Genomic DNA, 15,428 nt, shown 5'->3' on the forward strand with positions numbered 1-15,428 from the left:
GTTCTAAATTATGTCATGTTTTGTCTTAGTTTAATCAGGAAAATCTCACAATTACATTGATAAATTCAATAGAGATGAAAAATGAAAATTTCGTCATTGCATTAGTATTGTCTCGTTAATATGTTTCTTTTGATCAATCCGACTCTCTTTCTTTTCCACGTGTCATTCTTTCTATGTCAATAACATCTCGACCCATATCGTATACTACACGACCATTCACTTTAGTGGAAATCCGCGCGCGTGATAACAGATAGGAGTGGCAACAGTGTATCGTATACTCACCCCTCCCTCCATGATATTTAACCCTTTCGCTACTACGGGTGACTACATACGACGAATATTGTACATCCTTAAGCCTTTTATTAACAATAAAATGATGTGACAAGAGGGCAGTGTATATGTTGTCCTCTTTTCACAATGAAGAATTTGTTGACATGAAACGTCATTATCGCATGCAAAAAAAGATTAAATATGTTGTCGATTATAATCGATTAATGGGAACTGTGGAGCGAATTGTGATACCAGTGCCAGATTTGCGATGTTGGCCTATGTGTTACACCATGTTTCGAAAAATACCACACGCAATACCATTATTAAAAGCTATTAGTATCATACAATTATATTATATTATATCATATTATTATATTCTGTAATGTTATTTGTTTCCAAATTGTAATTAAAAGTGAGTATGTTAAGAAGTTATAAATACCCTGTTTTGAGGAAAGTTTTTTTCTTCGAAAAATATCGTCAGAGCAGCTCGTTTTACAGTGAGGCGTAAATGTTGAGAAATGTTAAGTTGGTATGATCGCTGGTTGCTACAAGCTAAGTTGATACGACTTCTAACGACGCTCTTTTGTCTTAGAAGTCGACCACGTTGTTCTATTGACTTGAAGATTCCTGTGTGGTAAGACGTGTTATAAGACTGAATTGTTAGACTAAAATATATTGGAGAAAACGAATCTAAGTGAATCGTTATTTTATAAACCCAAAACCTTATTAAATAACAGGTTATGGGCCCAGGGCAGTAAACTGCGGGGAAAAACGTTATTATTTTTGAGTTTTTTTTGTGTTTTACAAGATAATCCGAGAAGAGACCACGCCATGGCCGATCACGATAAACTAAGTGATGTGGACAGCGATATGAAGCCGGTCCTAAAAAAGGACAATTACGAGTATTGGAAGACAATGACGGAAGCCTCGCTAGTTTTCCTGGGTTGCTGGGAGGCAATAGAACCAGGATTTACGGCAGCGCAAAGGCTGGACCCAGAATGCATGAGGAAGGATAACATGGCACGTGCGTATCTTTTCCGACATGTTCGCCCCGAATTTATCGGAGATATTAAATCCTTGAAGACAGCGAGGGATTGTTGGAAGGCACTAGAGGACGTCCATGGGAGGTCCACGTCCTATGCACACTTTCCTATGCACAAAGGGATGGACACTGTCCTATGCATACGGGAACTGGGTACCATGGAAAAAACCCCCGATATGGATGTCGGAAAATACTGCGGTAAGATACACGACCTGTGCGAAAAAATTTCCAACGCAGGTCTAAGAATCGATGATCACGTGATGGCGTGCTTCATCTTAGCCGGCCTCGTGTCGGACCCAAACTACGCGACATACCTTAGGACGGTAAGACTCGATAAGAATCTAACATCGAGGGTCGTGAAATCCGATCTCCTACTTGAGGAAAGGAGAATGGAAGCGGTTATGGGTCCATCCGAAAAGAATAGTGCAATGGCGGCTTGCAGACAATCGCAGACCAAGCCCCAACAAGGTCAAGATGGCACTAAGAAGAAGTACAAAAACCCAAAAGATAAAAAATGCTACAAATGTGGAAAATAAGGCCACATATCGTACAACTGCCAAGACAAGGAAGGGAAAGACCCAGAAAACAAGGTGGAAGATAAACCGATCTTCTATCAACTATCAACCACGTGGAAAGGGACAGGATCAGCTATCTCGACTCGGGAGCCTCAAACCATATGACTCCGGATAGATATCGGTTCGTGGACTTCGTGCCTGCGGCCGGACAGATTCGGATTGGTAAGGGGTACCTGGAAGTCAAAGGAAAAGGCACGATCGTCGTGAAGATGACCAAGGCTTGCGGCGGGTGGAGTCTATCCTTGTCGAACGCCCTGTGGGTACCCGAATTAGATGTAAATCTAATATCGATCAGGCAATTGGCAGTGAAAGGCGTCACCACAGTATGTACGAAGGATGAGGCCGTCGGCACACATGATGATGGGGACATGGTATTCAACTCAAAGGTAGGAGACAACGTGTACTACCTAGAGACAATACCACCTGAGAGGCATGCAGCAAACGTCTCCATGGAGAACGATCAAGAAGAACCTGGAAATGACAATGACCACGCCGAGGTTATTGAAGCTAAGGCGTACAAGGGTATCGTATCATGGCATGAGAGGTTAGGTCATCTACATGGGAATGCGATGAGAAAAATCCCTGTAAGGAGCGTGAAGGAGGACTCTAGGATGCACGAGGAACCATGCGGGGTCTGCGTGAAAGGGAAAATGACAAAAGTACCTTTTCCGAAGACCGCCCACCACATGTGTCGGCGTCCTTTAGAAATAATTCACAGCGATATTAGTGGCAGAACACAATGCAAGTCGCTGGGCGGAGGTAATTATTTCGTAACGTTCATAGATGATTTTTCCCGGTTCACGCACATCAGGATCATCAGTAGGAAGAATGAAGTACTCAAGTGTTTCAAGGAGTACCAGGCGGAGGTGGAGGCTTTACACCAATCTAAGATAAGTGCACTTCAAACAGATAACGGGGGTGAGTACATTGGAGAAAACTTTGAGAACTACCTAAAGGAGAAAGGTATCTTACACAGGAAAACTGTTCCTAGAAACCCTGAACAAAATGGGGTCTCCGAACGAGCGAACAGAACCCTGGTCGAGATGTCCAGATGTTTACTCATCCAATCTGGACTCCCTGACTATCTGTGGGGGGAGGCTGTGAACACGGCATGCCACATAAGGAACCTATGCCCATCCGCTGCCATCGGAGACAAGATCCCACTGGAATTATGGAGGGGTAAGAGATGTGACCTCCAAGGGGAGATAAACAGACTGCGAGTGTTTGGATGCAGAGTCTGGTATCTAAAGAGTCCAAGCGGAGGAAAATTCGAGAGCAGAGCGGATGAGGGGATATTTGTGGGATATGACAGACAGGTCAAGGGTTATAGGATTTACCTACCGAAGACCCAAAAGGTGATAATATCCTGTCACGTCAGATTCGAGGAGAACACGTTTCCCTACAAGAGCGCTAAGGTGGAAACGAACCATATAAAGGATAAGTCCTCGGAATGGATATGGGATGTAGAAACCTTTGAACATAGGGGAGAAGCCGGTCAAACTGACGTCGAGACACAGAGTGACGGAGAAAACGACGAAGGGGAAACCGACTACTTTATGGATAGTTTAACGTGTGAGGACGATCCAGTGGATACTGTGAGTGTACCGTTTGTGCCGAGGAGGTCGGCAAGGCTACACAAACCAAGAACATGTGATTGTTGTGCTCGCACTGCGATTGTTTGTAAATCTCAGAACATGTGTGTACCTGTGAATGTGCATGAAGCCCTGAGAGGGCCAGACGCTCAAAAGTGGACTGATGCAATAAAGAAGGAACTAGACAATCTAAAAAGTAAGGATGTGTGGGACATCGTGCAAAGACCCTTAGATAAAAACGTTATAGACTGTAAGTAGGTGCTTGCGATAAAGAGAGACCCTGATAGATATAAGGCTAGGTTAGTGGCTCGGGGATTCTGGCAGAGGCCTGGAGTAGATTATTCAGAAACCTTTAGTCCGATAGTAAAACGCGGAACCCTAAGAATTCTGCTTGCTCTATGTGCGGAGAATGAGTGGGTTTACGAGCACATCGATGTGGAATGTGCATATCTCAACAGCCCTCTGGATGAGGATATATACATGGAGCAACCAGAACTCTTTAGAGTTCCAGGCAAAGACAGAATTAAATTTGTGTGTAAGCTCAAAAGGAGCCTGTATGGACTAAAACAAGCTGGAAGAATGTGGTTTAGGCACATCAATAGCATTTTAAGGGGTATGAGTCTGAGCCCATGCGTGAGTGATCCATGTGTGTATGTGGATGCGTCTAAAAGGTTGATTGTAGCTGTGTATGTGGACGACATCCTTGTGTTTGGGACGAATGAGTGGATTGAGATATTCAAAACTAGGGTTAAGGACAAACTAGATGTTAGAATGCTAGGTGTAGACACTCAATTTCTGTCCATCCACCTGAGTAAGCCAAACAGCACCACGGTAGTATTCGATCAATCTGTACAGATAGGTCAAATACTGGATCTGTTTGACATTACTCACGAGGCTGGGGTGGTGGGAGTGTCGACACCGCTAGCTAGGGAATGTGAGGCTGGTTTTGATATTGAACGCGATGAGTCTTTCGACAGCAAATTATATGAACAAGCTGTGGGGCACATTATGTATGTCGCTACTGTAAGTCGTCCTGATGTTGCGTGTGCAATAGGAAAATTGAGCCAAAGATGCGCGATTCCGACTGTATCCGACTGGAAAGCAGTGAAGCGGGTATTCAGATATTTATTAAAGACCAAAGACTTAAAGTTAGTATACCAGAGGACCGGGCAACCTCTGAAAGTATTTTGCGACTCGGATTTTGCGGGTTGTACGGTAGACAGGAAAAGCAGGAGCGGGTATGTGTTCATACTCGCTGGTGCTGCGATATCCTGGCTATCCAAAAAACAACCGATTATAGCTCAGTCGACGTGCGAAGCGGAATTCGTGGCAATGCAGGAAGCAGCAAGGGAAACAGTGTGGATTTCTTTACTGTTAAAGGAATTGGGTCAACTGTCATATTGCCCTCGCCCCTGCAAAATATTCTGCGATAATATCGGAGCTATTTCATGGTCAAGGGACGAAATAGTTGCCGAGAGTTCTAAGCACGTCCAAGTGCGATACTTTTACGTTAAGAACTGCGTATCGAGGGGGATACTAGACTATATTTATGTACCTAGTCCGGAGAATGTCGCTGACATTCTTACCAAAGGGTTAAATAGGATTAAGACTCAGCAATTTACCAAAGCTATGGGGCTTGTAGAAACTAGCGATCAAAGGGGAGTGTTGAGAAATGTTAAGTTGGTATGATCGCTGGTTGCTACAAGCTAAGTTGGTACGACTTCTTACGACGCTCTTTTGTCTTAGAAGTCGACTACGTTGTTCTATTGACTTGAAGATTCCTGTGTGGTAAGACGTGTTATAAGACTGAATTGTTAGACTAAAATATATTGGAGAAAACGAATCTAAGTGAATCGTTATTTTATAAACCCAAAACCTTATTAAATAACAGTAAACGCGGCCGCTGACGATCTTTCTCGCGTACCAAGCATTGTTTTGGCGTGGCGGCTCGTTCAGCGGGAGTGCCGCGCCGGAGAATCTGCCCGTAGCGAAAGGATTAACGTTCTCTGGTGGTAACCAAACCGCTTTATGGTTTCGTCTATCATCAACATGAACAAATGTATAACTCTACACTTTACCAGCAGCTGCTCTACACTTTGCTATTTTTATCTGATCCTGCGCGTGTAGTTCTTACATATTCACTATTTATGTACGACGCGTATTTGAATACTTAATACATACTTTTACATTATGTATGGCATGATATCGTCTTAAATGTGCATATGAATTAAAAATTCCTGAATTATGCAAATGTATCTTATAGTAATTTATGTTAAATATGTATGTAAAATTTCACAATATAAAAACAAGTATTATATGCAAATTTTTTGTTAGTGAAGACTGTAGAATCAATACGTACATTGGATAAGTGTCTGGCTTAGATCTCAATATTCGGAAATTTATCCTACTTTTACTGTTATATACACATATTATTGTTGTTTTATAAACTGTTATTTGCTTTCTAACTATTAAAAATAAAAAAATTGTTAAACTTTCCTTTAAATTGCATATGTATGCAGCTAGAAACGTTTTAGGAAAAGGCAGTTTTAAAATTGGGTAGGGCAATAATCCAAATCAGATATACATATAATCATTAAATAAATTTTCAAGGAATTCTTTTTGTTTTCTATTTATGCCATGTGCAAGGAAATGCGAAGTCTCGGATGCTTGGAGTCTGACTTTTGTCACGCTCGGTTCTAGTAAGAAAACTTGGATGGTACTTAAGAATGCGGTAAATTAAGTTCTCTTCCATATTGTGACGCGAGCCAGTGGGCTTCAACGATTTTACGCTTAGGATACTTGAGCATTCTTTGTATGATCGGCTCTCTGTTTTTGAAATATTTTACTGGCATGACTGTCTGTCTAGTCCCTTCTTATACCAGTTCTTAATAGTATTATTTGTTTCAGAATTCTTCTTAGTTTGGGCCTCAGGAATCTCTAAAATTTTTGATCCACCACAGGTATTCGTCTGTAAAACAAAAGAGAATATTCTTTGTATAATCGTCAGCATAACTGAACGTCGAAGAGTACATATCTTATGCGTATCTTAGCTTTCTGAATATGCAAATCTTAGTATTTTATACAAACTTCAAATTATGTCCTTTTGCGATTTGCTTACACAAAATATTTAAACATATTTTTAAGTAAAAAAGCATGTTGCGTATAAAAAGTAGAGTTGACCTCGATAGCTCTTCTACATCTCCACGTATGAAAAAGCTATTAACAACAAATCATGGTTCTCTTGAAACCAAGCAAGTTTGGTCTGATGCATATCCTTTTACCATCAAAACCAAGCGAGTCACACAGATGGCCTGTTTCAAATGCTTCACCATGTACGTAAATTGATTTTATCTTTCAAAATAATTATTCTGTATAATTATCTACATCTCAATAAATAGGCGTCAAACTTTTGTAAATTAAATTCAGTTATATTATAAATTTATATAATATAATTTATATTTATATTTATTTATAATATAAATAAATTTATATAATATAATTTATAAAGTTATATTATATTATATTATAAATCTGATCTATAATTAAAACAGACAAAAAATACCAATAATTTAGGTCAAGTTTAAACGTGTCTTTAAACTTGAGTCTTTAGGCTGAGATATTCGATTACAGATGAACAGTTCTGTGTACGTGTCCATTAGGAGATTCTGGTCTAATCTATTTGCTGTTAAAAGTTATTCTCTTTTATTATGTGAATTAACAACAATATATGTCAATACCACAAGAAATGAAAGAAAAAAAGCAGTTTAAAATTGAAGAATTTTTTTCTTTTAAAATTGTTACTACTAAAAAATAATTGGAGAAATTAATTATGCAGCATAGAGGTTAAGTAAGCCAGATTAGGTTAAATTATATTAGATTGTGTTTCAATTAGATTTACTTCAATAATGTTGAGTTAGATTAAAATTGTGTGTTCGTGCTATGACTAGGTTATATTAGGTTATGTTTGTATTAAATTTTGATTGTAATAGTTAAGATTAAAAATGATGCAGAATATCTACTAAAAAAAATGAATTAAGTCTTCATTTCTTCGAAAATGCTGAAAGGTAAACTGTGACAAATAAACATAAATGGTGAGAGAAGAATGGTAAAAGGATTTCATTTACTAAAATTAAACTGTGTTTTGTTTTAATAGCTATTGTTATACATACAAAATACTCAATAGTAATTTTTTAAAAATATTTCCTAACAGACCTGTTTTGTTATATGGACACATTAAATGGTTATCAACTTTTCATGACCTAAATGTTTCAGATTTTTATCTATGGGGCTGCAGCTTGAATGAAATGACATCCTCAATAAATCAGATATCCTGACAGAATTAAAAAACCTGGCACATGAAATTATTGTACTGTAAAATATTTATCAGGCAGAGAAATATGTTAAAAAGTTTTTACCTCTCTACGTAAAATACAGAAAACTATTTGTCAGATTTAATTTTTTTAATATTAATGTGCAAAATCTCTAACACCCAATCCCCCTCTTCTTTTCTATAACTAAGCATGCCCTCTAATCAAAACTTGTACTACTTTGACTGCTACGCGAATTTTATATACATCGTCCTGGGACAATGATGGGTTTAGATATACTACACTATATATTTAATTTTTACAAAATATTACACTTTATTTACGTACTTTCTTTTTGACAACGTTATTTAAGTTATTCACATTGTTGACAATTTTTTAATTCATGAAATTTATTTTATTTTAACCATTCTACAAAATTTAGTAAAACTCGTGAGTTACCGATGGTCACCGTGACAGACAATGTGCTAAAAGAATATCGAGAGACTGCAGTGATGTCGCAATGTACATGCGTGTATGTCGAATTTTGGTGAATTGCGAAAGGGCACCACCCCGTATGTGGAACAGTGCGGAAATTTGTAGATATAGTTAGGTTGAAGATGCGCATGAGTAGGTAGGGCTAGACAAGAGCTCAACGACGCAAAGGTAGTTTCTATAAATTGAGGAAGGAAGGAAAAAAGGGGTAGGGAATACCGATGGATCAGGTGAATCGTGGTGGTTGAAAGTGGTAGCTCAGCAGTAGACGGTAGACAGCCGGTAATCGAGTAATATTGCAGTCGATTGCAGGAAATCTGAAAGTTATCTCGTTATGGAGTTACGCGAAGTGAATCGCACTTTTGATACTGCGGAAGAAACTACGGAACTTTTATCGCCATCCCATCGCGATAACATCGAAATTGAAAGTTATTTCATCGAATACGCTATTCAAAAAGAAATGATAAATCGCAATCGATGTCCCGCTAGCCGTCGTTTACTTAGTCAAACAGCTCATTTGGCAGATTTTACTTTAACTAATGGCAATAATCAAAAGGTGGTGTATTTTATTTCTTTTTCTTCGTTTGTTGTTCTCTACGTAAAGTATATAACGATTTGATCAATATACCAAATACGAAAAATGCGGCGAATGAATGCATTCAACTGATGACAGACGATACGTTATTGAATGATACATAATCGGAGCGTTCCTTGAATCTTTAAAAAAAAGATAGGTATAGTTTGCTAAATTTTCTTTCTAAATTATTTTACATTCGTTCATGTTGCATTTATTCGACGGTTTGTCAACTTAAAGAAAAGAAAACAAAATAACTTATTAAAATCTAAAATTTCTGATATTGTACATACTTATTAGATAGAATATTCTATATAATATGTAATGTAAGAAAATTTGATATTTTTGCGAAACCATATTTATCGTGTGGTTCATATATTTTATCTTGTATTTGGCTAATAATTTCAACTTGTGCGCGAAGATTCGACATAATCGGTATTTAATTTGAAGCACGAAAGGAAGTGAAAGGCGATTCGTAAAAGAGGGTTAAGAAGGAAAAAAAGAATACTGTATAATGTTTATTCTAAATGAGAATGAAACGAACAAAACTCGGAAGCAAATGACAGAACTTTCAGAGACTGATAATACTTGGTTCTTTCATGTTTTAGGATACGTCGTCCGTCGGTATCAGTATGATTCATACTTCGAACGCGAATTGGCCTCCTTCTAGAAAGAGGGAAGAGGCAAGAGCGTTGGAAAATCTCCGAAAAAGAGTGGAGCAATCGAAATTATATAAAGCAAATCGAATTTCAGATACCTGCGGATCGACTTCTACATCTTCGGTTTTGAATAATGATCAAATTCATCAGCTTGACAATCGACCGAAGCTGTTAAAAAAGGTGAGAGAACGAAATCTTTCAACGATCTAGGTCAAATGCTTAGGATACTAACCCAGAACGAGACGAACAAGCCTATGTGGTTAGTTTATCAGAATGGCACATTTTTACTGCCCCTGCTCTTTTTTTGTCGATACAACACAGATCCTGAGTAACAGGCCGATGAGTATCGCACATGATAGTAACGATTTGGAGACTGACTGGCGAGATAGCGAATTTATAACGGAATGTTTATGCTGGCACAATGTTTATCGACAAAGACACAATGCTCCGCCCTTAACCATGTCGCCGCAGGTAGGAATAATGTTCTTTTAATATATAAAAAACAAAGTTTTTTGCTAACAAAGAGAAACGAAAAATAGAGGCAGGTAAAAATAGAAGAAAAGAAACACACACTTGTACATGTAACATAGAACCTACCGTATCACGTACGCACTGCATATGTATACATACATATGTTTGTATTGGATGAATTGATGCTATTAGAGTCTGTCATCAATTTGAAATTCAATATTCTTTTGCAGTTGTGTGAGTATGCACAAACATGGGCCAATCATTTAGCACACACCAACACATTTTACTATAGAAACGATCGAGAAGTTGGACAAAATCTTTATTGTCGACCTGGTGGTGCTGTCCCTACAGATGTAACCGGGCAAGATGTTGCATCGTATTGGTATTCAGCGGTGAAACAATATGACTTTTTAAAAGAACCGGATATTCTTCATGCTAATGTAAACGCAGGTATCTTCTTAAGACAGTATAATGTAACAATGTAAATTATAGATACCATCTTCTCAGACAATTAATTGGTTGCTATAAATATTATGTATTACAGGTCATTTTACGCAAGTAATTTGGGCAAGCAGTCGTTATTTCGGGGTTGGAAAAGCACGTAGTAGAAGCGGAAAAATCATCGTAGTAGCCAATTATCAACCTGTTGGTAATATATCCGGACAATTTCAAACTAACGTGTTACCCCCTTTACCCGAAAATGTAAATATCACTTTATCATCTCAACGACAACCATCCATAAAAGTCTTTCGCGACCATTACATTGCATCTGATTCGCCACCACTAGCATCATCCTCTGTACCGCTTTCGGATACAGCATCAACGGACAGTGATCATTCTTCCGTTAGTTCTACGCAATAATATAGACGACCGAATTGCCTTTTCTGCGTTTGCACGCGCGGATGGGATGGGCATTAATCACATTTGATTTCTTTCACCTTTTTCTTGTTATTTCATCTAACTTGACTAAAATTTAAGAAAGAGAAATACATAATACACACGCAATGACAAACCAAAAAGATTGAAATATGCTTACAATACATACGTGTGTGTGTGTGTGTGCGCGCGCGCGCGTGCGCGTGTGTACATATATATGTATGTATTGTAAGCATATTTCAATCTTTATGGATATGTATGGATCTATATGGATATATATATATATATATATATATATATATATATATCCATAAATTAACGTAAATTACTCAATAATTATATTCAATTATTTATTTTTATTATATTTATTTATTTATTTGTTTATCTATTTCCGCAAGCAAGAAAAGAAAGTAGAAATAATAAGAAAAAACAGAATAAATTTTCATTTTAAAACTAGCGTGCAAATCTCGTAGAACAGGCATTTGCGGGTACTTTTACATAATTATGTGATTCGCATAAAATTTGATGATCTAAAAGAACTTGATATTTCATAAATAGGAATGGTGAAGAGCAAAAAATCGATATGCTGTGTATTATACTCTTATATATACATATATACATATATGAGCAGTATACAGAATTTGACATTTTTTGTACATTGTACGTACCACAACCGATTTCTTGTCAAGTAAAACATACTGTTTATCATAAATATGTTATAAGTATTATCTATTTGTACTATATTAAAGGAAAAATAATATATTATTCGCTTGCAGCGATTCGTTTTTGGCTTATACAAATTACAATAAGTAAACAGACAAGATATTGAAAACTGTAGATTACGGGTTGGATAGAGTACAAATTAAATACAAGATCCTAAATCCGTGTATTATTATCTACATGCTCATACATACTGCTCATTAAATGTATACGTTCAATTCGAGAATATTTTCTCTTCGTGACAATAGTATATGAATATTGTATATAACATGTTAAAAAGTGAAAATGTTTTAAAAATTTGCAAACTCATAATACTTGATGAGTGCAGGGTAAAAAAAACTTGTTTGCAACAATTTAATGTGTAAACAATAGCTTCATTTTTCGATAATGTTTAGTTATTTGTGTATTTATTTATTTATAACGTGTCCACTTACACACAACATAACTAAAGATAGCAAAAGAATTATTCAATTCTCGTATAATTTTCCATGATTTTTTTTCAATGAATATTTAAATGGGCACCAAAATGGATATGTACAACTTCATTTAAAATGATTAATTTGTGGACTGTTTTTCTTTTGGGACAAGTTTGTATATTCTTCGATTATTTCCCTTTTTTAATATGATAACATACGCTTATTTATATAAATGATAACTTTATTCTGTAAATCAGATCTGTTCAACGGCGGAACCTTTGAGGCTGTGTAGTTCTTCATCACTTGTAGTGAAATCAAGGATCTTTGAGAAAAATATTGTTATTAACGATAGATGCCTTATACATACCAGTGTTCCTCTACACTGAAACACGATCTAAAATTCCATAGCTCATCGGCACATGCGATGAAGAGGTCTGATATATGTAAATTCTTCACAATTATATTGTATGCGCGTTGACGAAATTTTTATTTTAAGAATCTATCGTCCGCACTTAAAACATCAACGTTTACCATAAATTCAATGAGTTTCTTAGAGTTAGTTTGGAACTGAAAATTATTAATATATAGGGCTTTTTGTTATAAATATTAGATGATATCTTTTTGTAAAATTAACCCTTCATTGGAAAACTGAGTCGTTATACCTCCTCCAAATTTTTATTTTTATTGACAAATTTTTCAAATGTTTAACTTGACGAACACAATTTGTATAGCGTAATATAAACATTGATAAGTAATTATGAAATTTTAAAAAACTTTTTGAAAGAATAGATTGGTTAGGAAATTTAACTTGAATATGAACGATCTAGTTAAACGGCCTTACAGATTGTAAAAGGAGATGTTTATCTACGAAGGGTTAATATATATTCAATATCTAACAATCAGTATACCTAATAGAAGGAGAAACATGCCTAATTGCTTGATCCTTATGTATACATATACATATATATCTTCCGAGTCTCGAAAGTATACTGAATACCTGTTTCATGATTTGCGAACAGACACATCACGGATTTATACGTGAATATATATGCTACGATACACGGAGATTTTATTTGCTCATTGATTTTATCTCTATGCAAACAAAAATTAACAGTAATCGTTAAAATTCTTTCTTTAATTTTCTAGATGTTACGATTTATTTGATATTTTTATTTTTGCTTGAGCGAAAGTAGTTATTATCAAATAAAATCATAGTGCTCAAGAAAATTAAATATACCAACAAGATTACATTTCGTTCTTAGATACATAGCAAATAATATCGTAAATTTATAAAAAAATGATGCTTTTTTTTAAATTGGATTTACTTCATAGTTTCAATCGTATCAATAGTATAGGTGCATTGATCATTATGTTAAAATTTAATGTAATATGATTATAATTGAAAAAGTCGAGGTGAAAAAAGCAATATTATGAATCCAAAATAGCTTTTAATTGCCTATGATCGAGTGACTCAATGAGTATATTGACAACGAGTACCAAGTTCATAAAAATATAAAGAAAATGTCATTAGGACGGTCTTATTATTAGCTTCTTTCAATCGACGTACTTCCAACAATACTGCCAGTAGTCAAATTTTGGTAAGCGAGTATTCAGCTGTTGATCAAAGATGGTATGAAATCGTTTTAATTTTGTTGAATTTCCATATATGATTACAACGACTTAGAGTTATAAAATCTAAGGAGCAAAAATCAATGTACTACGTTTGTATTTATCAATGTAAATCCGAATTTTAGAAATCTGGTATTTTAGTAACAATACACGGTAAACGTTGTCAAAAAAAACTTTTGTTGAGTACCACGAAGCTTTGGTTAGGGGTAGCACGAGAAAACCTTCTACGAACTTATACACCTGCAATGATAGTAATATCGTACAGCTTTAATATTCTGCTATTTTTCGTATTTATAAAGTTTTAATACGACATCCTTGTACATTGCCTGTAAAGCGCGAACAATATTTTGTTATGCTTGTTCGTGATTTGTTGTTTATCCTTCTATTTCATAAATATAATAATTACTGTTAAACATAGCGTATGAATAAATGATCGTCTAATTGAAGAAAAGAGATCTAAATTGATCGTTTACTTAAGCTTAAAAAAGGTGCGATAATAATATATTGATTTATGCGCGTGTGTTTGTGCACCATGTGTATGCAATTCTTTTCATCTTTTGACTGCATTTTGATAATTATAAATATATTGTTGGTGAAAAAGTTAGAGCGAAATCAGAGAATTAGCCAGACTTTAAAATGGATTTTGAAATAGAGGGTTGAAATAGAGGACTTGAAATTTAAGATTTTTCCATTTTAGTCTAATAAACATACAGTCTTAGGTGCATTTAGGTCAATCAGTATCCTCGCTTTAATTTATCACTTTATTTCTTTTCCATCGACAGTATTGTTATTAATATATTTAGTAATAATAAACTTACTTGAACTTATTTTACTTTCATTTGGTGTAATATGTATGAAATTTTGTAAATAGGAAAAACAAATCTAGTTTAGCATTATCCATGAACTAAACAAGTAATTAAAGTAATAAATGCTACTTATGTATTATACATACATGATTTGCAAAAATTTAAGCTAATTGTAAGTTAAAATCTGCTTCTTCCCATTAGTATAGATAACTGATTGTATGTATTTATTGTTATTACGTTGAAAAAATATACTTTTTACAAAAACGTGTCATCTATCGCCTTCAAATACTTTAGGACATCATACTTTGCTCCGTCGTGTTTCGTATATCACTATTCTAGTACTTTTGAAATATAAGACAAATTTTGAAATAAGTTTTCTTCCATTCAGAAACAAAGATGATCTTTATATCATATCAATCCTTATGTTTATCTACGACAATATTCTCTAAAACCTTAAAATCAATTTTAATAAATGAAGTTTCATACACATTTTTATTATCGTGTTCGTTTGTCGTTAGTATATGTTGTCGGCATATCTAAAGATGTAATTATGACTGGTATAGTTCATAAGGAATACAAGTAAGTCAATGTAATATAAGAAAAAAGATGTATGTGGAAACCTTAAGTCCTATACGCAAATCTCTAAGTTCGTACACATTGCATGATATGAAAAGTGTCTAAAAATCTTCAAGAAATCTTATTAGAGGAATCAAATGTGTTTATATATGAAATCGAATATTGCTTTTTCTTTATTCCTTTTTCTTTCGACTTGATTTGTTTTCCTGTCTGTTCTTCGTTTTTCTTAACTATTCTAATCTCTTTTTTTTCTTGTTTTTTAGAGTAAATATTATGTACGCGTGCGTATGTGAAAGCTTGAGCAGAATTCTACGTAAATGTATGTGCAGTTTAAAAATTGCGCAAGTGTAAGTATATCGTAAAAGAAGAGGAGGAGAAGTAATAGAAAGAAGAAGAAGAAGAAACATTCAGGGTGTACATAGA

At 35.3% G+C, this 15,428-nt stretch overlaps 1 protein-coding gene and 1 long non-coding RNA gene across 4 annotated transcripts; one reads left to right on the top strand and one right to left on the bottom strand.

Moving 5' to 3' along the window:
• Nucleotides 1-340: 340 nt before the first annotated feature.
• LOC138179892 (uncharacterized) lies at nucleotides 341-8,268 on the bottom strand. The gene is made up of 3 exons (XR_011173154.1): nucleotides 8,135-8,268; nucleotides 5,356-6,447; nucleotides 341-756 (listed from the first exon to the last, which is right to left on the bottom strand). It is a non-coding gene; the product is annotated as an uncharacterized LOC138179892 (long non-coding RNA).
• LOC138179888 (uncharacterized) lies at nucleotides 8,252-15,357 on the top strand. 3 transcript variants are annotated; one of them, XM_069113136.1, is made up of 6 exons: nucleotides 8,613-8,834; nucleotides 9,461-9,691; nucleotides 9,833-9,982; nucleotides 10,213-10,432; nucleotides 10,527-10,631; nucleotides 15,269-15,357. In XM_069113136.1, the coding sequence occupies exons 1-6, from the start codon at nucleotides 8,613-8,615 to the stop codon at nucleotides 15,271-15,273; spliced, it is 933 nt and encodes a 310-aa protein (XP_068969237.1). In that variant the 3' UTR covers nucleotides 15,274-15,357. The 3 variants fall into 3 exon arrangements, with proteins under 3 accessions (XP_068969236.1, XP_068969237.1, XP_068969235.1); XM_069113135.1 differs by lacking the exons at nucleotides 8,613-8,834; nucleotides 15,269-15,357 and adding an exon at nucleotides 8,252-8,333 and having other exon boundaries at nucleotides 10,527-11,090; XM_069113134.1 differs by lacking the exon at nucleotides 15,269-15,357 and having other exon boundaries at nucleotides 10,527-11,090.
• Nucleotides 15,358-15,428: the final 71 nt, after the last annotated feature.

Source organism: Bombus flavifrons, chromosome 5 (genome assembly GCF_040668555.2).
Source record: "Bombus flavifrons isolate JBK064 chromosome 5, iyBomFlav1_principal, whole genome shotgun sequence".
NCBI classification, from domain to species: Eukaryota; Metazoa; Arthropoda; class Insecta; order Hymenoptera; family Apidae; genus Bombus; species Bombus flavifrons.

Bases quoted from the DNA above. Each gene is read 5' to 3' on its own strand.
- LOC138179888 (XM_069113134.1), top strand. From the start codon at position 8,613: ATGGAGTTACGCGAAGTGAATCGCACTTTTGATACTGCGGAAGAAACT. The intron at 9,983-10,212 runs GTAGGAATAATG...ATTCTTTTGCAG, and splicing joins CCTTAACCATGTCGCCGCAG to TTGTGTGAGTATGCACAAAC. The intron at 10,433-10,526 runs GTATCTTCTTAA...TATGTATTACAG, and splicing joins TCATGCTAATGTAAACGCAG to GTCATTTTACGCAAGTAATT.